At 42.6% G+C, this 23,257-nt stretch overlaps 1 protein-coding gene across 1 annotated transcript in view; it reads right to left on the bottom strand.

Moving 5' to 3' along the window:
- POT1 (protection of telomeres 1) overlaps positions 1 to 23,257 on the bottom strand; it is a 101,093-nt gene that overhangs the window by 67,772 nt on the left and 10,064 nt on the right. Inside the window, exons 4-6 of the mRNA XM_063446808.1 lie at positions 22,665 to 22,775; positions 21,412 to 21,447; positions 17,552 to 17,666 (exon numbers count right to left, since the gene is read on the bottom strand). Of these exons, the coding sequence (XP_063302878.1) occupies positions 17,552 to 17,666; positions 21,412 to 21,447; positions 22,665 to 22,775 (262 nt within the window). The remainder of the gene's footprint in view (positions 1 to 17,551; positions 17,667 to 21,411; positions 21,448 to 22,664; positions 22,776 to 23,257) is intronic.

Here is a 23,257-nt window from a genome sequence, read left to right as displayed (position 1 = left end):
TGCAGATTCTGGAACCAGAGGTGGGGCTGGCGAAACTGAAGGAGTGGGGCCTACATCATGCTCAAGGCCAGGCCTTTCCTGTTCGCTCATCCCCGTTGAAACTGCAACCGGAGTGGAGGATGGCAGGGGCCGCCAAAGAACCCACCCCACGGGACTAGAATATGGCATACCCGGGAACACCTAATGACCAATCACTTGAGTATTATGATAGTAGCACGGTTTTTCTGTATTATTCATGTTTTATGTATTGCGGAGGGGGGGAGGGATGCTAAGTAAGCCGACTTAGACGGGTTTGTTGCACTATGCAGTTGAAGTAATGATACCATAAGAGTACTAATGGGGGGACTGTGTGGGGCTAATGCAAATTAGATGGCCAGCCTGGATGGGCTGCTGTAGACAGGCCCTATCAGCCCAACAAGCTCTGACAGTATGGCCGCCCTCAAAGAGGTAACCCACGCACCGAGTAGCGCCCAAATCCTTGGATGGGCTAAATACACCTGAGTTCGGAATATCCGACTATTAATACAGAGGCCCAGTTGGGCCTAAAGGTCAGGGTCCTCGCACAGTCCGCCCCGGCGTATTCTATATTTTGTTAGCTAAATTTTTGCTTAGGTTTATTGTTGTTTTAATGCTTAGGTAGGGGTTGGTGTGGGGGTTACTGTAAGTGAGTTTGCTACCTAGCGGGGGAAAACCTGTTGGAGAAAGGAGGAGTGGTGACCAGCCTTAGGAGGAGGTCACTGGGAGGGTCATCCGGTGCATACCAGCCCCCAGTACCGACGCAAGAGTAGAAGTCACCCACACTCCACTCCGCATGTGAGATGCTAGTAGAGATTCTGGAAGCAGGCAAGAAGGGACAGGCGGCTTTACGACCCTCTCATCCCCCTACCTATTATCAGGAGCGGACCACCCAATAAGCCCCCAAATATAATAAAATATAATATTATATGACAGTTTCCTAAAGTTGAGTAGCTAGCAAAAACAAGGGAAAAATACAAAACAAACTGGAAATAAATAAAACAGAAAAACAACAAAAATAAAGAGGAAAAAAAAAAAAAAAAAAAAAAAAAATAATATTGAAATAAAAAAAATAAAACATAAAAATTTAAAGGGGAAAAAAAATATATATACACATATCTACTAGTTGTATTTTAGATATCATGTATTTAGAGTAGAACCAGTCGGTCGCCGCCATCAAAGGCGTATCACCGAAGAATAAAAATAGCTGTTAGAGACATGCATAAAACACGAGCTGCAGTAGTCTGCTTTCAGGAGACTCATCTGTGCGCCCAAAAGCCCCCAAAGATAACCTCCAGGAAATATCCTCAAGCGTATCACGCCTACTCCCAAACCAAAACAAAAGGGGTCTCAATACTTTTCCACGCGGATTGGGTATTTCAGCTTGACTTGCAATATGCCGACGATGCAGGGCGACTTCTAATTCTGGTGGGCAAACTAAATGGCATAATCATGACAATAGCGTCCCTATACGCTCCGAATGATGGGCAAATAAGCTTTCTCAGGAAAGCGCTCAGGAAAATAGATGCATTAAAACAAGGCCATGTTATCATTGGGGGGGACTTTAACAGCAGTCTAGACCCTAGTTTGGATATCAAGCGCGAACAACACAAAAATCCCACTGCTGTCGCGTGCGGGCATAGTAATTCACTGACCTCTTTAGCATTCGAACTAGATTTTTATGACACTTGGCGAAATAAATTTCCATCAGGTAGAGACTATACGTACTTTTCACCGACACACTCCACGTACTCTCGCATCGACATGATCCTGGTAGACAAACTCACCCTTACGAACTTAGCTGAAGCAGATATAGGTCTACGGACCTGGTCAGACCACGCACCAATCACAGCCACTTTCAATAGTTTATACCCTGCGAGAGGTAGGGGGAAATGGAGACTAAATGAGGAGCTACTAGATAACGATGTGACATTCCAAAAAATTCTTCAGTCTGCGACAGATTACTTTACAGAAAACGCAACAGAAGACATTACCTTACAATCCCAATGGGTTGCACACAAGTCGGTAATCAGGGGGGTTCTAATTCAGCTAGGGTCCCGCGTTAAAAAAAAATACAACGAAGAAACAGCTCGCTTAACTCGTGAACTCACAGTTCTAGAGGAGCGAAACAAAGAGAACCCATCCACTAAAATAACAAAACTCATTGCACGCACACAAAACGACCTGAACACACTCGCGCTCCAGGTTGTAGAGAGAAGAATGAGGGCCTTAAAACTGACATATTACACACAGGGCAATAAGGCAGGCAAGCTACTGGCAGTTAGACTGAAGGCCCAAAGACTACAGTCGAAAATCCCATATATAGACTCACCACAAAATACAAAAATCTATAACCCTACGGACATAGTAAACACGCTAGCCACTTACTACACAAAATTATACAACTTGAAAGATGACTCCGCGACGCCCCAACCAACGCACGACTCTATAAAACAATTTCTTGACAATATAGATCTACCACATCTATCCCAAACACAGAAGGAATCTTTGGATAGTCCATTCACTGAAGAAGAAGTATCCAAGGCCATACTTTCTCTTCCGAAACACAAGGCCCCCGGGCCAGACGGATTTTCAAACTACTACTACTTAAAACTAATGAGCACTCTGACACCATTCATCACTAAGTTGTTTAACACCTTCAAAACAACTGGGATTGTGCCGAAGGAAATGCTAGAAGCCCATGTGATAACACTCCCCAAACCGGGCAAACCACCCTCCAAATGTGAAAATTTAAGGCCTATATCACTGCTTAATGCGGATATCAAGCTGTACGCCAAACTCATAGCATCCCGTATAAAACCTCTCCTCACACACTTAATCTCGGCTGAACAAGCCGGGTTTGTCCCAGGGAGACAAGCGGGAGATAATACAAGGCACTGTATGAATTGGGTCAGCTGGGCGAATTCCTCACTCCAGCGGGGTGTGCTTCTAGGACTAGACGCCGAGAAGGCGTTCGATCGTCTAAACTGGGACTACCTGGAGGCTACCCTGCTGAGGATGGGATTCCCAAACTCATTTTTGAGGGCAATCATGGCATTGTATCGAGCTCCTACGGCCAAAATATTTAACACAGGATTCCTCTCGGAATCCTTCGAAATAAGCAATGGTACAAGGCAGGGGTGCCCATTGTCACCTTTACTTTTCATCCTTTGCCTAGAACCGTTGATTCACAGCATTAACAAAAATACAGGTATATTAGGACTAAACACACCGGCGGGTACGCAAAAACTAGCCCTATTCGCGGACGATATCATATTATTTCTCACGCACCCAGACAAATCAATTCCTGCTCTGATTGATTTACTAAGTCAATATGGCCAGGTATCCTATTATAAGAACAACGTCAACAAAACACAGGTGCTTCCAATCAACCTAACTAACACGATAGTACAACAACTGAAGGTTAACTACCCGTTTGACTGGAGGAAATCGTCGATAAAATACCTGGGGGTTAATCTGACAGCTTCCTATTCTAAATTAACTAAGGAAAACCACCTACCTCTTAAGCACAAACTGCAGACGCAACTGGATAAGTGGCACCCTCTAGAAATTTCATGGTTGGGACGGGTTCAGACAGTTAAAATGATGGCTCTCCCACACATCCTATACCTGTTTCGAACACTTCCTATTGCTCTACCAGACACCCTTCTCAAACAATTCCAATCTATGTTCAACTCATACATCTGGAAGAAAAAACCTCCCAGAATCCCACGCAGATTTACATGGCTCTCACCGACAAAGGGGGTCTGGGTATCCCAGACATTAAAACCTACACGACCACAATCACCAGTATGGCTGCCTTTAGAAAATGCATGCATTAAACCTGACACAATATGCAATAACCTGTGGTCCTCAAATGTACCAAAGAAATCAGTTGCGCCCGGCCTTCCCAACACCACCTTCCTGCTTACAAGCTGGAAGCGATGGGCAGGGGCCTTGATAGGACCCGCTCATCCACTCATCTTTGCTCCTCTCACCCACCTGCTGGACCTCACCAGCGATCTAGCGCTGGGGGCGTGGATCGAGGGCGGGATTACCACCATAGGCGACCTAATCACTTCACGGGGTATAAAACCATTCCCTGAGCTAATTACAGAATACGCACTTCCCACCAAGGAAATATTCTCTTATCTGCGGATCAAACATATCCTAAATTCGATGAAGTTACGACACTGCGATGCCGACCAGCTGTCAGCATTCGGCAAGCAATGTCTCCACCCTAGTAGTACACGAAAACCACTGTCACTATGCTACAATGCAATTAACGATGTTGACAGCTCTAAAAAACACCCCTACATGTTACTATGGGAAACGGATGTACACACCACATTTCCACTCCCCATGTGGTTGCATTCGTTGCAAATTACGCGCTCGTCCTCTCATAACTTAGCCCACTGGGAGGCATATTGCAAAATGCTGATGAGGTGGTATCTAGTTCCCACAAGATTAGCTCAGATGTATCCATCCTCCTCCCGTTCTTGTTGGAGATGCGGGGGTGGTGAGGGCTCCTTATTGCATATATTCTGGGAATGTACGAGTATAAAGCGTTATTGGCAACAAGTAAGGGAACTGATCCTAAATGTAACTGCAGTTGATATCCCACACCGTCCAGAATGTTGCCTTCTACACATACACGCTGGGATATTAACTTCACAACACAAGGTGGTTATCTGTCATATACTCATGGCCGCTAAATCCGGTATAGCTAGCAGATGGAAGAAAACATCCTCTCCAAATATCCAGGAGGTGAAAGATAGGGTCCATGTGACCTGTGGGTTTGAAAAGATGGCATACAATCTCAAGGGCCAAGTGGGTAAACACTCACGTTTATGGCATAGCTGGCTAAATAACCCGGCTCCGACCTGTGTGGTGTTTAACGCTACCAGTCCGGGTCACCTATCTGATTAATCACCCTTCCGTAGACCCAACACCACAACCCATCTGAATCCAAGAGAAATACTAGGGCTTAGTTTAGCCCAGTGTAGCCCAGCATAGTAGTTGGCGACTTTGGTCATTAAAAGGTTTTCTGGGCAATACAGTGCCAGGTTTGGGTTCGCAACAACAGCAAATATATGTCAACTTATGTCTGCTAATTGTAAAGATATCACATGTCAATGTCGTGATTTGTTTCCCCTTCCCTCTTTTCCCTTCTGTACCCTGTTGCTTATGAATAACATGCAAAAAACACAATAAAAATTAAGACATTGAAAAAAAAAAAAAATGCTCATGAACTTTGCTAGGCTACTTGCAAATAACATCTTACTTACTTACTTATGGGAAAATACTTTGTTTGTCCTTGACCTTAATCTACATCTGTGATTGGACACTGGGATGGGGGACGTTGCTACAACTAGCCAGCACAGTACAGCTTAATGGCTCAATTATTGCCATTAATAGGGATCTTATGCGAGAACCAGAAAACAAGCTTGACTGTGCAGTGAGTTCTCTTAACATATTGGGTTGAACTAGCACATACAAACCCATATATTAGGTCTTGCTAACAAGTTGATGGAAGAATTTGAATTAGCTTTTAACTTGTACATTGGCTGCACAGAAGCCACATAATTTCTTGTACATTGGCTGCACAGAAGGAGAGTCCATATTGGATCACCCCAGATAAAAAGAACAAGCTATCTGCACTCATTAACATTTGACAAAAATACAAGTTTTTATTGATATATATTCACAAACTCATATTTAATAAGCCAGGCTAAGTAAACCAAGCCCTTCAAAAATTAATTCAGCTACACAACAAATGTACTATCGAAATGAGTCTTTGTATGATATTTCATTTAATCTTGTGTCGTCTGTCCGATAGATTGCAACTAAAATGTTAATTTAGCCACTATAAAAGTTGTGGATGATTAAGAGAATTTTGTATCTAAATCTTCAAAGAGATGAAAATAAAATAGTTCTACAGGGCAGAAGTAATCTTAATCAATTCACATAATATGATTAAGTGTGCATTGCTGCAAAGTTAAATAAAAATAGCTTCACTTTTTAACTAAGCCTTTAATCACAGAAACCGGTCGATACACTTCTTACCTTGTTTAAGGTTCACATTCGTTCTAATCATGTATTAAACGGTTTTCTAGAATAATACCCGTGTGCATCTAATGCGGTTTTTATAGCAAAAATGTTACTTTTGCATATTTTTCTAAATTCAGATTACTTTTCATAAAATAATAATAATGTACTTGATAAAATATAAACTATGAACTAAACAAAAAATAAATGCAACACAGAACAATTGAACATGTATGGTATTAACATATTTCAAATGTTTTACATTCACATTAGAGGAGATTTGCCAATAGGTTGTTCTGGCACTCAGAATTCCTATGCAGAGTAGTTTGACATATGGTGGATGAAAACAATAGAGGTTAGTCTCTTTCACTAGTAATTTTGTTCCAGTTATTTGGAAACCATTTGTCAAAAAAGATCAAAAGAACAAACTAAATGTGTGCTCACGAACACAAAAGTGGCTACAATATTATCACAAAGATACTAAGCCTACCATTACTACCCCTGCCCTCACACCAATAGGTTTACTTGGTAATATCCAAGTGGACAGCACCAGAAGAAAACAAGGGAAGCCCCTGGTCATCTTAGGATATATGGCTTTTAGCCGTGTCTTTGCACTTAGCTCATCACAGGTCAATGCCTTATCTGTCACAGGTGCATTATGTTCCCTCTGCGTACTATGTGTGGCTACATGCACACACAAATGTATACTTCCAAGCAGTACGTGTTTAGGAGAGATTGGCCTAACTTTGGGCACATTCCATTTTTCTATTCGAATGTCCGTCTTTTCCAAGAGCTCCATACTGTTGGTGTGTCTGAGTGCTACAACAGAGCTCCACAGCAATAATACTCTCAGTAAAGTCTATGTAAACTACAATAAGTGTGTTTAGAAATCAGTCTGCATAAATAAGATACATTGATCAGGTTCTATATTACATTTTAGTTCCAGAAATTATTAGTAAGTCACTTAAACTTTCTCAGAACAGCCTCACCCCTGGTCACACTGCCACGCACACCCCTAAAATTAAAGTGTCCTAAGTGTGTCCATTTTGAAATATTGAGAAGTTAGCACCTGCCCTCCTGTCCCGTGGGTATGGTTAGCCCTTCCAACAGCCTAAGAAGGCACAATTTTACCAAACTGATTAGGGCACTTAAGGAAGTTACTTTTGCAACCCAATCAGAGTTGCTGAAGTATTTTGATTATTAATTTCTGGCTACGCTATACTTGTGACCCACATTTCTGGATCTACATACAGTGGCAACATTTTGTCATCAAACTAATATGGCGACCAGGGGTCATGTGACCAAGCTCATGTATGCCTTTCTTACAGTGGGATTAGCTTTACCCTTTGATATGGTAATTGGGTAATTCAATACCTTTACAAGTCAGGAAAGAGATAACCACTTCCCCCTATCTCCATCTCTTCCTGTTCCTTCTTGGCTGTGCGACTGAGCAGACATGGGCTAATTTTTGTCATGGTGAACTATGTTACTGTCTGTTGCTTCCTTTTCTTCCTTGATGGATGTGATGTCGAACTTGCAGCAGTGAGCCATTACTAGATGTGAAGGCCTAACCATGGGTGAGATCAAACGTGTGCGGAAGGGGATCACTATATAGATAGATAAGATTTAAAAAGGGTTGTTGCTCCGTGGGTCTGGGCTGTGTGTTTATGATAAATTTATAGAATAGTGTTGTTGCCTTCTAATAAATACCTTTTAATGTAGACGAACCTTGTGTAATACATATATTAATTTGGTATTACACCACATTTTGGCAAGCACAAATTTTAGACTTCTACAAAGGTTATTTATAAGTCAGATTATTTTTAATGAGGGGGGAAAAGAGTAATCTATTAGACAGCCACTAGAGGTCACTTCCTGGGTTCTAGCACAGGTTTCCTGTGCTAGAGCGTCGCTGGACGTCCTCACGCTGTGTGAGGACCTCCAGCGTCGCTCAAAACCCCATAGGAAAGCATTGAAATGATTTTTCAATGCTTTCCTATGGGGAGACGTAATGCGCATGCGCGGAATTTCCGCGCATGCGCATTAGATCTCCTCGGCCGGTGAGCGAGATTAGTCTCGCCCACCGGCCGACGTAATCACTAGGAGGAGCGTTGCGCAGGCGGAGACAGCGGCGAGGGACATCGCCGCTGTCCCAAGTAAGTCACTGAAGGGGTTTTCACCCCTTCAGTAACCGGGGATTGGTGGGTGGGAGGGAGAGGGACCCTCCAGTGCCAGAAAAACGAATTGTTTTTCTGGCACTGGAGTTTCCCTTTAAGTGTATATTTATATATATATAATAATTTTTTAGAAGCCAATAAATCTTTTTTTGTACCCGACCATTGGGAGTGTGTGGACTTCCTGATAACCAAATTTGGCGTGGTAACCAGCAAAGGAAAAAAACCCTAACCTAAGGGGAGGCACCTTGCGAGTGTAACCTTGAAATGTGAAGCGAGTGTTCAAAGTTGTAACTTTATCACACTGTGTTGTATTTCATGTTTCTATTTTAGTGGTACAAGCTGGATCCCTGATCGTTTTGTATTTTATAAGATTTTGTATATAGTTACCGTGTTGGGAGGTAACTCAAGAGAAGCAAGTACCCAAAGCTAAGTTAATATTTTATTTTGTTTTCCACGGGTGTTTAGGTGGAAGTTGTATACAATTCTAGCACTGTGCCTATATACAGAATGGTACAACTACTTTACCAATAGAATACACACTATAAGTGTTGTATTGTCTTTCAGCTCTCTCTGGGTTTCAAACCAGTTTAAGCAGATATATACCATCTCTAAGAATATAATTTCCAGATGCCCTATTCAGGGATGATGACCCGGACACACTTCGTGTTCTTGTGAGTTCTCCCATTTATTTTGCGTGTCCATTTTGGTTTTACTTTATCACACCATGTTCAGTCTGTTCTTCCATCAGATATTCCTGGCTTCTATATGGTTTTAATATTGAGGTTGTATTATATTTCTTATTTTTTTCACTTGGGAGATGTCACTCCTATATATTGGAATCCCTACTTATTTGTATGTTTACAATATATTTTTTTTTCTGTGTATGAGGGTACACTGTTTAGTACGTTTTCCAGGTCACTTGCATATAGTGGTTATATTTCCTATGTTTTTTCATTTTATGTGTAAATAAGATATTGTTTCTTTTGTTCTAAATTACATTTTAATTGCACTAATTGTTTTTATTCACCTAAAATATCTCAGAACAGCCCTAAAATTAAAGTGTCTCTCTTTGTCCATTTGAGATGTTGGGAGGTATGACTTTATTTGGTGACTCAGCCTGTCCCTGACTATGTTATACAACTGAACACACGTCTGTATCAAGTGATTCTGTTGCTGACCCAGATAGTTCCTGATTACGCTATTACGCATAAACACAAGTAATTAGTACAAACTGAGCAATAAGCACCGTTGCTGAATATGTGCACATGCTAACATTTACATATGGATATGTTTAGCAAAATAATTCACGGTGTTAAAAATTGAAAAGACAAACTCAGCGCCCTTCCCGCAGCCTGTACAAAACCAAAAAAAGCCTCTGTAGGGAGTAAAAGGGAGCTTCTGTCAAATAAACCAACAAGCCCACCCATATGTCTATAAATTAAATGGAAATCTGATAAGATGTAAGAACACTATACATAGTAACACAGCCACAATAATATTGATGCTGACTTTAATTAAATATTACACAACTGATATTAAAATAAAACCAGACAACGTATTCCTGCATATATGCCATCAGTTACTTTCATTTGTCGGATTTCATTTTACAGCAATTTTACGGATATGAGATCCGAGAGAATTGTAAATGTGTCAAGATAGGATGCGTGTAATAGGATACATCTGTTTAACTATGTAATAATGTGACTATTTTAGTTTAAAAGAAACTTCAAGATTTATATGAGAACCCGCTGGGAATGGGCGATGGTAGAAGAGTTTCAAAAGGAACATAATAAGATCAATTTTAAAATGACGTTCTAGTAAAATAATCGAGCAAATGGTAGGAAAGTGATCTATGGAACATTTCTAGGACTCAAGCGCAGACCACTGGTGGAAAAGCAATTTTTAAAGCAATGATTTCCAAAAGGTGTTTTACATACTAAGGAAAATCAAGTAACAAAAGTAATGCATTGGGATAAAAGACAGACACGCTAAAAATAAAGGTTTGTACTGGTTTCCAAAACTATGAATGATGGACTCAATACAGTTTAGTTAGCGCCACTCAAATATTCATTTAAACCATAATTGCAGGTTTTAATTTTAATCTTTTATTTTTATAATAACAATAATTGGGGTTGCAAGAATAATATTTGCAGTGGGCGTTGATCTATTTGTTTCCATCCAATATCACGTTTAATTTCTTTATTTTATTTTTTTTGTCAATCTTTGTCTATTCTCAAACGACAAGATTAACAGACATTACAATATTAAAATTGAGACGATATGTAAAATGGCAAAGATGAGAGCAAAACACTAACAGAATTTAGTTTTCTACTTTTTTTTTGGAAAATAAAAGAAGCATACAATTGTAAAGTTCCCAGTGGATAAACTATGGGTTAAGGGAAGCCTTTCAGGGGATAGAATGCCATGTGCCTCTGACAAGCTTATATTCCCGAATATGGTAACTGATGTTTCCAGAGGCGGATGCCCACTATGATGGAATCAGACTAAGGCAATCAGTGGGTTGGGGGGTAGGATACTCTGTCAGCAGATACAGACCTCGTCTGCGAAAAAATTATGTGTTCTTAAGAACACTATGTATCATATGATATAAAGAGCAAAACATATATAGTTAACTATACAAATGTAAAACATAAGGAAAACAATAACAAAAAAACAAGCAACATGAGAGATCAAGGCAATGCCGCACAAGGTATAGCTGCAGTCGCTGGGCTCTCTCTCGTGGAACAGGGACAAACGGGAGAACCCGGGCAGGATTCCAAGTGGTTGGATACGCATCGACACTCCTCCAATTTTCTCCCTGAATTGGCTAATGTCGGCCGCAATATTGCGGCAGAGTTTGTCGAATATGCCTCATAGTGTACTCTCCATCACCGGTGCATCTATGGCACTCCAAGGGTGCAGGAGAGTACTCAGATGCTCTGCACGCTTCTCTGGCACATCCACAGCCGCAAGGGACGCCTCACTAGACGGCAAGGAAGGGCCCTCAGACAGCGATGCCATGACAGGCGTCTGCGTGGCTTGAGGCTTCCAGAGCAGTCGGCGGGCATCTGTCCTCTTTATATTGTTTATTTTCACACCTCATTGATGCAGTAAGGGAGCCCCAAGGGTAAAACGTTATATTTCATTTCTACATGTTTTAGGCAGTAAGGTTTATTAAACTGCAATTTCATTTCAGATTTTTCCTCAATCTTCCATGATCTGCATAGTTTGGAAATACATTGACTGTAACTGGCAAATGCTTACAGTATGGTAAGTGCAACAGGGTGTCATTTAATAGCAGTCACTTCCCGATTAACATTGATAGATAATTAGTAACTGGACCAAAAATAATTAATTTTCTCATAAGTACATGTCACGGAAAAATACTGAACATAAGCACAGTCTTACTGAGAAGCCATTTTAGTTTTAGTCGTATTTTAGTCTTGTGAATGGTTTTAGTTTGAGTTGACTAAATCCCCAGTAGATTTTAGTCAAAACAACTAAAATCTAATGGTTTTAATTAAAGCCTCTATCTTTCTCTTTTGCCCCTTACCCAGCCCTTCTGTGGCTCTTTCGTCCCACCTGCCAGCCCCTATGTGTGTCTCTTTCTATCCACAGCCCCATTTGGGTGTCTCTTTCCATCAGCACCTTGTCTCTTTTTCCCCTAGCCCCTCTATACTGCCCATGTTTCTCAATTCCTCCCCCCCAGACGCTCCATGTGTCTCATTCCCCCCAAGCATTTCCTTGTGTTCATTCACCCAGCCCCCCATGTGTCTCAATTCCTCCCCCCAGCCGCTCCATGTGTCTCATTCCCCCAAGCATCTCCATGTGTCTCATGCCCCCCGAGCATCTCCATGTGTCTCATGCCCCCCGAGCATCTCCATGTGTCTCATGCCCCCCGAGCATCTCCATGTGTCTCATTCCGCCCGAGCATCTCCATGTGTCTCATTCCGCCCGAGCATCTCCATGTGTCTCATTCCGCCCGAGCATCTCCATGTGTCTCATTCCGCCCGAGCATCTCCATGTGTCTCATTCCGCCCGAGCATCTCCATGTGTCTCATTCCGCCCGAGCATCTCCATGTGTCTCATTCCGCCCGAGCATCTCCATGTGTCTCATTCCGCCCGAGCATCTCCATGTGTCTCATTCCGCCCGAGCATCTCCATGTGTCTCATTCCGCCCGAGCATCTCCATGTGTCTCATTCCGCCCGAGCATCTCCATGTGTCTCATTCCGCCCGAGCATCTCCATGTGTCTCATTCCGCCCGAGCATCTCCATGTGTCTCATTCCGCCCGAGCATCTCCATGTGTCTCATTCCGCCCGAGCATCTCCATGTGTCTCATTCCGCCCGAGCATCTCCATGTGTCTCATTCCGCCCGAGCATCTCCATGTGTCTCATTCCGCCCGAGCATCTCCATGTGTCTCATTCCGCCCGAGCATCTCCATGTGTCTCATTCCGCCCGAGCATCTCCATGTGTCTCATTCCGCCCGAGCATCTCCATGTGTCTCATTCCGCCCGAGCATCTCCATGTGTCTCATTCCGCCCGAGCATCTCCATGTGTCTCATTCCGCCCGAGCATCTCCATGTGTCTCATTCCGCCCGAGCATCTCCATGTGTCTCATTCCGCCCGAGCATCTCCATGTGTCTCATTCCGCCCGAGCATCTCCATGTGTCTCATTCCGCCCGAGCATCTCCATGTGTCTCATTCCGCCCGAGCATCTCCATGTGTTTCATTCCGCCCGAGCATCTCCATGTGTCTCATTCCGCCCGAGCATCTCCATGTGTCTCATTCCGCCCGAGCATCTCCATGTGTCTCATTCCGCCCGAGCATCTCCATGTGTCTCATTCCGCCCGAGCATCTCCATGTGTCTCATTCCGCCCGAGCATCTCCATGTGTCTCATTCCGCCCGAGCATCTCCATGTGTCTCATTCCGCCCGAGCATCTCCATGTGTCTCATTCCGCCCGAGCATCTCCATGTGTCTCATTCCGCCCGAGCATCTCCATGTGTCTCATTCCCCTCAAGCATCTCCATGTGTCTCATTCCCCTCAAGCATCTCCATGTGTCTCATTCCCCTCAAGCATCTCCATGTGTCTATTCCCCTCATGCATCTCCATGTGTCTATTCCCCTCATGCATCTCCATGTGTCTATTCCCCCAAGCATCTCCATCTGTCTATTCCCCCCAAGCATCTCCATCTGTCTATTCCCCCCAAGCATCTCCATCTGTCTATTCCCCCCAAGCATCTCCATCTGTCTATTCCCCCCAAGCATCTCCATCTGTCTATTCCCCCCAAGCATCTCCATCTGTCTATTCCCCCCAAGCATCTCCATCTGTCTATTCCCCCCAAGCATCTCCATCTGTCTATTCCCCCCAAGCATCTCCATCTGTCTATTCCCCCCAAGCATCTCCATCTGTCTATTCCCCCCAAGCATCTCCATCTGTCTATTCCCCCCAAGCATCTCCATCTGTCTATTCCCCCCAAGCATCTCCATCTGTCTATTCCCCCCAAGCATCTCCATCTGTCTATTCCCCCCAAGCATCTCCATCTGTCTATTCCCCCCAAGCATCTCCATCTGTCTATTCCCCCCAAGCATCTCCATCTGGCTATTCCCCCCAAGCATCTCCATCTGTCTATTCCCCCCAAGCATCTCCATCTGTCTATTCCCCCCAAGCATCTCCATCTGTCTATTCCCCCCAAGCATCTCCATCTGTCTATTCCCCCCAAGCATCTCCATCTGTCTATTCCCCCAAGCATCTCCATCTGTCTATTCCCCCCAAGCATCTCCATCTGTCTATTCCCCCCAAGCATCTCCATCTGTCTATTCCCCCCAAGCATCTCCATCTGTCTATTCCCCCCAAGCATCTCCATCTGTCTATTCCCCCCAAGCATCTCCATCTGTCTATTCCCCCCAAGCATCTCCATCTGTCTATTCCCCCCAAGCATCTCCATCTGTCTGTTCCCCCCAAGCATCTCCATCTGTCTATTCCCCCCAAGCATCTCCATCTGTCTATTCCCCCCAAGCATCTCCATCTGTCTATTCCCCCAAGCATCTCCATCTGTCTATTCCCCCCAAGCATCTCCATCTGTCTATTCCCCCCAAGCATCTCCATCTGTCTATTCCCCCCAAGCATCTCCATCTGTCTATTCCCCCCAAGCATCTCCATCTGTCTATTCCCCCCAAGCATCTCCATCTGTCTATTCCCCCCAAGCATCTCCATCTGTCTATTCCCCCCAAGCATCTCCATCTGTCTATTCCCCCCAAGCATCTCCATCTGTCTATTCCCCCCAAGCATCTCCATCTGTCTATTCCCCCCAAGCATCTCCATCTGTCTATTCCCCCCAAGCATCTCCATCTGTCTATTCCCCCCAAGCATCTCCATCTGTCTATTCCCCCCAAGCATCTCCATCTGTCTATTCCCCCCAAGCATCTCCATCTGTCTATTCCCCCCAAGCATCTCCATCTGTCTATTCCCCCCAAGCATCTCCATGTGTCTATTCCCCCCAAGCATCTCCATGTGTCTATTCCCCCCAAGCATCTCCATGTGTCTATTCCCCCCAAGCATCTCCATGTGTCTCATTCTCCCCAAGCATCTCCATGTGTCTATTCCCCCAAGCATCTCCATGTGTCTCATTCTCCCCAAGCATCTCCATGTGTCTCATTCTCCCCAAGCATCTCCATGTGTCTCATTCTCCCCAAGCATCTCCATGTGTCTCATTCACCCAGGCCCCCCATGCGTCTCATTCACCCAGGCCCCCCATGCGTCTCATTCACCCAGGCCCCCCATGCGTCTCATTCACCCAGGCCCCCCATGCGTCTCATTCACCCAGGCCCCCCATGCGTCTCATTCACCCAGGCCCCCCATGCGTCTCATTCACCCAGGCCCCCCATGCGTCTCATTCACCCAGGCCCCCCATGCGTCTCATTCACCCAGGCCCCCCATGCGTCTCATTCACCCAGGCCCCCCATGCGTCTCATTCACCCAGGCCCCCCATGCGTCTCATTCACCCAGGCCCCCCATGCGTCTCATTCACCCAGGCCCCCCGTGTGTCTCATTCACCCAGGCCCCCGTGTGTCTCATTTCCTCTCCTCCCTCTCCCATATATCTTAACCACCAGTGTTAATTTTAGCGTCATATTTCAATTTAGTTTTAGTTTTAGTCAGTCTAAAAAGCCATTTTGGTTTTAGTCGTATTTTATTCATCTGAATTGTTTTAGTTTAAGTCAACTAAATCGGACTAAAATTGTTAGTCGACTAAATAAACACTTATTACTTGTAACACAGCTGTAAAAACATTATGGGAGACACCGTCCACCAAACCTGGAGCCCCTGCCCATGGGGATGTGGACTTCTCTCTGCTCCTTCTGGCAGCTTCACAGACCAGGAGTTTAATCACAAATGGTTTGATGCCGGCTGTGAGTGACTGGCAGTAGATATAAATTGAAAAGCTGGATGCACTTTCAGGTGCTACTGAAAATGCAATTCCTGCTTTGTTTTAAGAATATTTCAGCATCTGAGTTTTTTTTCCTTTCTGAAGAAATTTCATCATAAGTAATAGGCAGCCTTAATACAAAATGTATCTATCTGGCACTATAGAATGTATCTTTATTAAGGCTGCCGCCAAGTGACTGGCTCACTTTAAGTATTCCTAAAATCATTGCAGTCCTGAATATTCTGAAGTGTGATTTATCTATTATTTATTAATGGCCCAGCACAGCTCTCATTATTTTATACCTTCAAGGGAAAGCAAGGTAATTTAGAATATTTAATTAGCTCTACATTATTACATGCCATTTTATTGAAAGGGATGTGTGATTTGGGACAATGTCTATGTAAAGGAAAAGCTATAAAAAGACATTCCTAAATCTCAGATTTTGCTCTACAAGATAAACATGTGTAAAGCCTAAACAAAAATAAGGAGCCTAATACGGAGGAATAATTGGAGTTTATGCATCTATATGTTCAAGATGTTGACAATTAAAGAAAATAATCTTACATCAATGGATTTGCTTAAAGGAACACTATAGAAACATGCATTCCTGGTACTATAGTACTTGAATGGCTATTTGGATTCCTGGCCCTGTTTTCTGAGTGACTGCCACTAGAGGTGTTACTAGCCAGCAATGTAAACACTGCCCTTTCCCTGAAAAGGCAGCATTTACAATTCTGAGACTGCAGGAACATGCTATAGACACCGGAACCACTACATTGAGCTTTAGTGGTTCTGGTGACTATATTGTCCCTTTAAAGGGTTAATCCAATCACCATAACCATTACAAGCTCCCGTAGTGGTTATGATACTAGTAGTATTCTGGCCCTGTTTCCTATTAATTTTTTAGTGCAGTTTGCCCTTTTACCTCGTCCTGCTGGGTACTGGGGCTCCTCTGTAGCTGGCTGTAAAGTGCATCGAGCTTCAGAAAATCTGCAGAGCCAGACATTGTCCAAGAGTTCTAGCTGACCGTTGAAGCCAATGATTGCAATTCCGCGTATAGGCATATGAGGACACCCCAATGACGCAAGAGGTGGAATTATCTTAGCACATGGGTTATTCTCTGTATGTGCAGTGTTTCACAGCTCTACATTCTGACTCCAGGCACCATGACCACATCAATGACTGAAGTGGTCATGGTACTTGGAGTAACCCTTTAACTGTGTTCATATGTTAAACAACAAATGCAATCGCCTTCATTAAACAGATGTTGAATCTTCGTATGTCTGCTGTAAGATACTATATTTTTTGCTTTAAATTGTTTTACATTTAACTGGCTCTCCCAGCAAACATAGTCTGAGAACTACACAGCTGACCCACAATGACATGTGCATGAAAATCAGTGTATTCTTAATAAAAATAAATATATATATGTCCACTCCAATTTACAGTCATCACGGAGATCACTACTTTGTGTTGATAATATTTTGAACCTTTTGGGGTTAGTTCTTTTATTCTCCATAACTATCCAATATATTATTTCTCAAATTATCGCTGCCACATTCTGCATCTGACTTCCCCAAATCAACTTTTACTACCATTCTTATCCCTCTCAATAAAACCTTCCTAATTATTCTACCTTCTTATACCCCTCTTCCTCATTCCATTTTCATTCCTTGACTGAACCTACTCATCGCATCTCATCCTAATTCCACATTAAAAGTTTTAACAAACACAAGTTAATAATACACATTTACATTTGGCAACCGGGTATGCTTTAAAATCTAGACTACCAACTAACCACCACAACCACCACACACGGCTTCATCTTACAATGTTACACAAAATCTTCACTTGAATAAAAAATATAGTATATCAATTACCTGTTCCTTTGCTTCGATAAGGCGGCTTGAAAAATTTGACAACGCCAAAAAGGTTGGCTACCATGCCTTCTTTGAGTTGGTCAAGAGTAGTATAGGAATATTTTGATCCAGAAGCCTAAAATATGAATATAATGCATATTAACAAGAACGCTGTCAAGCTGTAAATATACTATGAACTAAAACACGGAAACATTTTTTTAAATAGTCCCCTTTAATGCATTACATATCATTAAAGGAAATAACATTGGGGTTTTATTTGTGTGTGTATTTTTTTTTTTTTTTTTTATAAATCGCCGAATGATCAATCCATTTGTATAAGACGGTTTTAAAGTGTATCATTATTTTTGTTGACTCCATAACTACAAAAGTGCTGTTGTAGTGTGAGAAACGGAGAAGAACTCCAACAGTAAAACATTATATGTACTATAAAATTGGGCATAAAACGGAATTTGAAAAAATCAGTTTTGGCAGTAACAGCAGAGGAAGTGTGATTTTATACCTCACTATACCCAATTAAACTCTATTGCGTTTGTAATATTTCCTTTAGACTCTATGATATTCTCTCCACTTCACGTACGGGAAAAGTATCCAAGTCTTTACAATGTCATTTTTATGCTGCTATTTCACTGTTCCTTAAAATTCAGCTTCTTACTACAGAATATCGTACAGGGCAAGGAAGACATAAGGAACATATACAGTTGCAAGAAAAAGTATGTGAACCCTTTGGAATGATATGGATTTCTGCACAAATTGGTCATAAAATGTGATCTGGTCATCATCTAAGTGACAACAATAGACAATCACAGTCTGCTTAAACTAATAACACACAAACCCCTATCCCTAGGTGTTACAGCCTACCTTAAAAGGCACGTTGGCCGATGTGTTTTAGAGCCTATACCCCTATAAAAGGCTCTTTACAATGTGAGTTTCCCTTTTTTATTTATGTACTTTCCACTAAAAGATTACTTGACAGTACTACTCTATATATCTATTTTCTGGTTTACTTTACATGCATACCCCGTGTGTACTGTAAGGGGTAAGTGCATAAGGAGTACTATTATCACACTTCTAGCGCTGCACTTATATCAAGTTGTTTTGAAGTTTGTTGCATTCTGATTCACTGCTTGGTATTTTGTTTTCTTTTAATAACACACAAAGAATGAAATGTTGCCATGTTTTTATTGAACACACCATGTAAACATTCACAGTGCAGGTGGAAAAAGTATGTGAACCCCTAGACTAATGACATCTCCAAGAGCTAATTGGAGTGAGATGTCAGCCAACTGGAGTCCAATCAATGAGAGGAGATTGAAGGTGTTGGTTACAGCTGCCCTGCCCTATAAAAAACACCAGTTCTGGGTTTGCTTTTCACAAGAAGCATTGCCTGATGTGAATGATGCCTCGCACAAAAGAGCTCTCAGAAGACCTATGATTAAGAATTGTTGACATAAAGCTGGAAAGGGTTATAAAAGTATCTCCAAAAGCCTTGCTGTTCATCAGTCCACGGTAAGACAAAATGCCTATAAGTGGAGAAAGTTCAGCACTGCTGCTACTCTCCCTATGAGTGGCCATCCTGTAAAGATGACTGCAAGAGCACAGCGCAGACTGCTCAATGAGGTGAAGAAGAATCCTAGAGTGTCAGCTAAAGACTTACAAAAGTCACTGGCAAATGCTAACATTCTTGTTAGCGAATCTACAATACGTAAAACACTAAACAAGAATGGATTTCATGGGAGGATACCACAGAGGAAGCCACTTATGTCCAAACAAAACATTGCTGCATGTTTACAGTTTGCACAAGAGCACCTGGATGTTCCACAGCAGTACTGGCAAAATATTCTGTGGACAGATGAAACCAAAGTTGAGTTGTTTGGAAGAAACACACAACACTATGTGTGGCGAAAAAGAGGCACAGCACACCAACATCAACACCTCATCCCAACTGTGAAGTATGGTGGTGGGGGCATCATGGTTTGGGGCTGCTTTGCTGCGTCAGGGCCTGGACGGATTGCTATCATCGAAGGAAAAATGAATTCCCAAGTTTATCAAGACATTTTGCAGGAGAACTTAAGGCCATCTGTCTACCAGCTGAAGCTCAACAGAAGATGGGTGTTGCAACAGGACAATGACCCAAAGCATAGAAGTAAATCCACAACAGAATGGCTTAAACAGAAGAAAATACGCCTTCTGAAGTGGCCCAGTCAGAGTCCTGACCTCAACCCGATTGAGATGCTGTGGCATGACCTCAAGAAAGCGATTCTCACCAGACATCCCAAGAATATTGCTGAACTGAAACAGTTCTGTAAAGAGGAATGGTCAAGAATTACTCCTGACGGTTGTGCACGTCTGATCTGCAACTACAGGAAACGTTTGGTTGAAGTTATTGCTGCCAAAGGAGGTTCAACCAGTTATTAAATCCAAGGGTTCACATACTTTTTCCACCTGCGCTGTGAATGTTTACATGGTGTGTTCAATAAAAACATGGCAACATTTCATTCTTTGTGTGTTATTAGTTTAAGCAGACTGTGATTGTCTATTGTTGTGACTTAGATGATGATCAGATCACATTTTATGACCAATTTGTGCAGAAATCCATATCATTCCAAAGGGTTCACGTACTTTTTCTTGCAACTGTATTTCACACATAAGGCCACCCCCATTTTCCAACGATTCTTGCGTACCACAGAATTCACTGCTTTCTGAACGTTTCAGAAATATATATTTTTTCCTTTTGCAACTATGGCTAGAAAAATAGGTCAAACATTGTAAACTCTAGTTAGCTAAAGTATGTGTTCTCCCCTTGTCGATTCTCAGACTTTAGCAGTTAATGAATAAACACCAACTGTCAGCAGAAAACAGCTCTGTGCCCCCCACCATATAATCATTTACTGCCCTCACCCCAACTGACAGCAACTTTGTGCTCCCAATGACCACTTCAAATAAAGTTATAGTCAGGGCTGGATTAAAAGCCCATTGGGCCTGTTGCTGACAGTTATGATGGGTCTAATTACAGAATCTTATCGACAGAAACCACTAAACCAGTTATACCTCCCAAGCATCATGTATCTGGTGGAGATGGTGTGGGGAGAAACTCACAGGATATAGCTATCAGAAAACACATACCCTGTGCTAATCTCTCACTTTCATCTTCCAAGTAAATCCATACCCCCTAACGGCACGTAACCAGAACTGCCCAAAGGGACAAACATGCCCAAAAAGAGGGTGTGTCAGCACCTGCTGCAGCCCAATAAGAAGAAAGAGCTTTAGCGGAATGAGCCTTAAGTCCTTCTGGAAGCTGGTACTCCCAAAGCTCTGTAAGCTTGAATGATAGCCAAAACTACACATCTGCTTATAGCCTCTTTGGAGGCTAAAAGTCCTTTACGAGCTCCATTTGGAATCACGAACAACCTTTGTGAGAAAGACAACCACTAGAGGAGAACCTAACCCTGCAAAGTAATTATTGCAGTTTATAAAAACGGCAATATTTACACTTGCAGGGTTAAGGGTGGTGGGAGTTGGCACACAGACCACTCCAATGGGCAGAAGTGGTCTGGGTGCCTGGAGTGTCCCTGAGACAATGGCACACTAAAGACAATGTCAATGCAGACCTACAATACTTTCTAATGAAATGATTGGTGGAAACTGATGCAACTGTCTGTGAATAGGATTCTAGTGGGTTCCTCAGCCGTGGCCTGTGCCATCTTTCAAAAAACCCATACTCGCGCTTATTTCGTTAGGCTACGCGATGCGCCGTACAATCTACTCTCTCACATGCATACATTAAAAAAGAAAACGGATTTCCACTGCTTAATACATTCTGCTGCAGACAAAAGAAACGTAATATTAGAAAACGTACTTACTGTAGATTCTGCCCGGGAACCTGATTTATTTAAAATCTGGGGAAAGAAAGAAAAAAAAAAAGACAAATCTTAGATTTAAATAAAGATAAAGATAAAGTAGTTCCACATCTAGAACATCCACATCTAGGTAACATATAACATATGTTGGTGTACTGTGTGTGTCTAAATTTTACATTTTGGGTCTAAGTAGCAGAATTTGAAGTACAGTTGACTTAGTGAATTGTAATTCAGCAATGGTGGCCTAAATGTTTTAAAGTCACCTTGAATTCACTATGAATTTTTGTCAATTACATTTTGGTGAATAAACCATTAGCATAACAATCCCACCAGCTGTTTATAAATAATCTCATGTTTCTCTTCTAATTAAACTAATCTTGATGTTCAGCTATACATAACAGCCACAGCAGTCTCATAATGTCAAGCAAAATCTTTGGTGGCCTACACATGCTAAGCAGAATGCACACACCCACCAAAGATATGGGTTATCCCGACCAGGCAAACCACTACTCTGCTTATCTGTTTCCTCAAAGCTTTAAAGGGACCCTATTGTGCCAGGAAAACAAACCCGTTTTCCTGGCACTATAAGCTCTTGGAAGAGCCCCCCCTTGGCGATGAAGGGGTTAAAACCCCCTTCAGCCAATGACCTTAAACTTGGTGACCTCTCCTCCCCCACCAACGTCACCAACTGCTATGTTTTCAGCTGCAGGGTTAAAACAAGGGGGACCTGGCACCCAGACCACTTCATTGAGCTGAAGTGGTCTGGGTGACTATAGTGGTCCTTTAATACCCAGGGGTAGATAGTCTGTGATCAAGTCATTTGCTAACCATCGTCATCTACTTTTGGTGTTACGTTTTGTCCCATTGCAGAGCTTGCAGGGAATGCCAGAATTTAGCATTTGGGCATTACAATGTTAGCAATGAATCAGCCAAGAAGTTCTGCTATCATAGCGATATTCACTCTGCATAAACAAGGACACCGCAACACTGGTGCTAGCATTGAGTATCAGACAATTCAGTCAATAATCAGCATATCATACAGTTCAGTCAATAGGGAGCCACTCCCTGCCTCCACTGGTGACGCCAAACAGCCAGAAGTTCCTAATTAAATACTCCTGAGCTAAACCCTGCAGTGCAAGACTTCCCTTAATGGCTGAGTGTGTCAGCTGATCAGGAGCTGTAGTGGTTGTTGTGCTTGGAGTGTTTAACATTTAATTTGTGAATGTTCAATGAAACACAGAACTTGATTAACTTACATAAATCTCTGATCCTTTTTCTTCAGACAATTCTATTTGGCATCTATGTCGCCCATCTCTGCTTACAGATGGAGACTTCGTTAAATCAAAACCAAAAACCACAACAGTATCCTGTAATAGGGTAAAAAAGTATTAAAACATTTACAAAATAAAGACACCCCAAACATACTATTTACTAGTATCAAAATGGACAACTTAGACAGACATAGTTCACTACTTCTGGAGAGAGTACCAGCATGTGCAAAACTACAGAGATGCTGCTGCTCCTTGTGGCTTCACCTGTCAAGATCTAAAAACGTGAACGGATAGCACTAAGAAGGGAGAGATTCTAAGAAAAGTGACAATTATCCTTCAAGGTGCAAAAATTAATAAAATGTGCTTGAAACGTGAGCTTTAAAATCCTCATGATGACACGGAACATTTAGTGTCACCAGACTGACAGATGAGTTGTGCTTAAAGTGAGCGCTGCACATAGCCCTTTAAATCCCAGTGGCTGAATGATTGCGACAGCCAGTGTGATTATTTTGGAATCCTGAAGGATCCGAGCTTGCCCCAGACAGAGGGAGACCCTTGGAGGGCTGAAAAGACTCTGA

The sequence above is a fragment of the Pelobates fuscus genome, chromosome 3 (genome assembly GCF_036172605.1).
Source record: "Pelobates fuscus isolate aPelFus1 chromosome 3, aPelFus1.pri, whole genome shotgun sequence".
NCBI lineage: Eukaryota > Metazoa > Chordata > Amphibia > Anura > Pelobatidae > Pelobates > Pelobates fuscus.
Note: the sequence above shows the minus strand (reverse complement) of the source record. Positions and strands in the feature narration are given on the sequence as shown.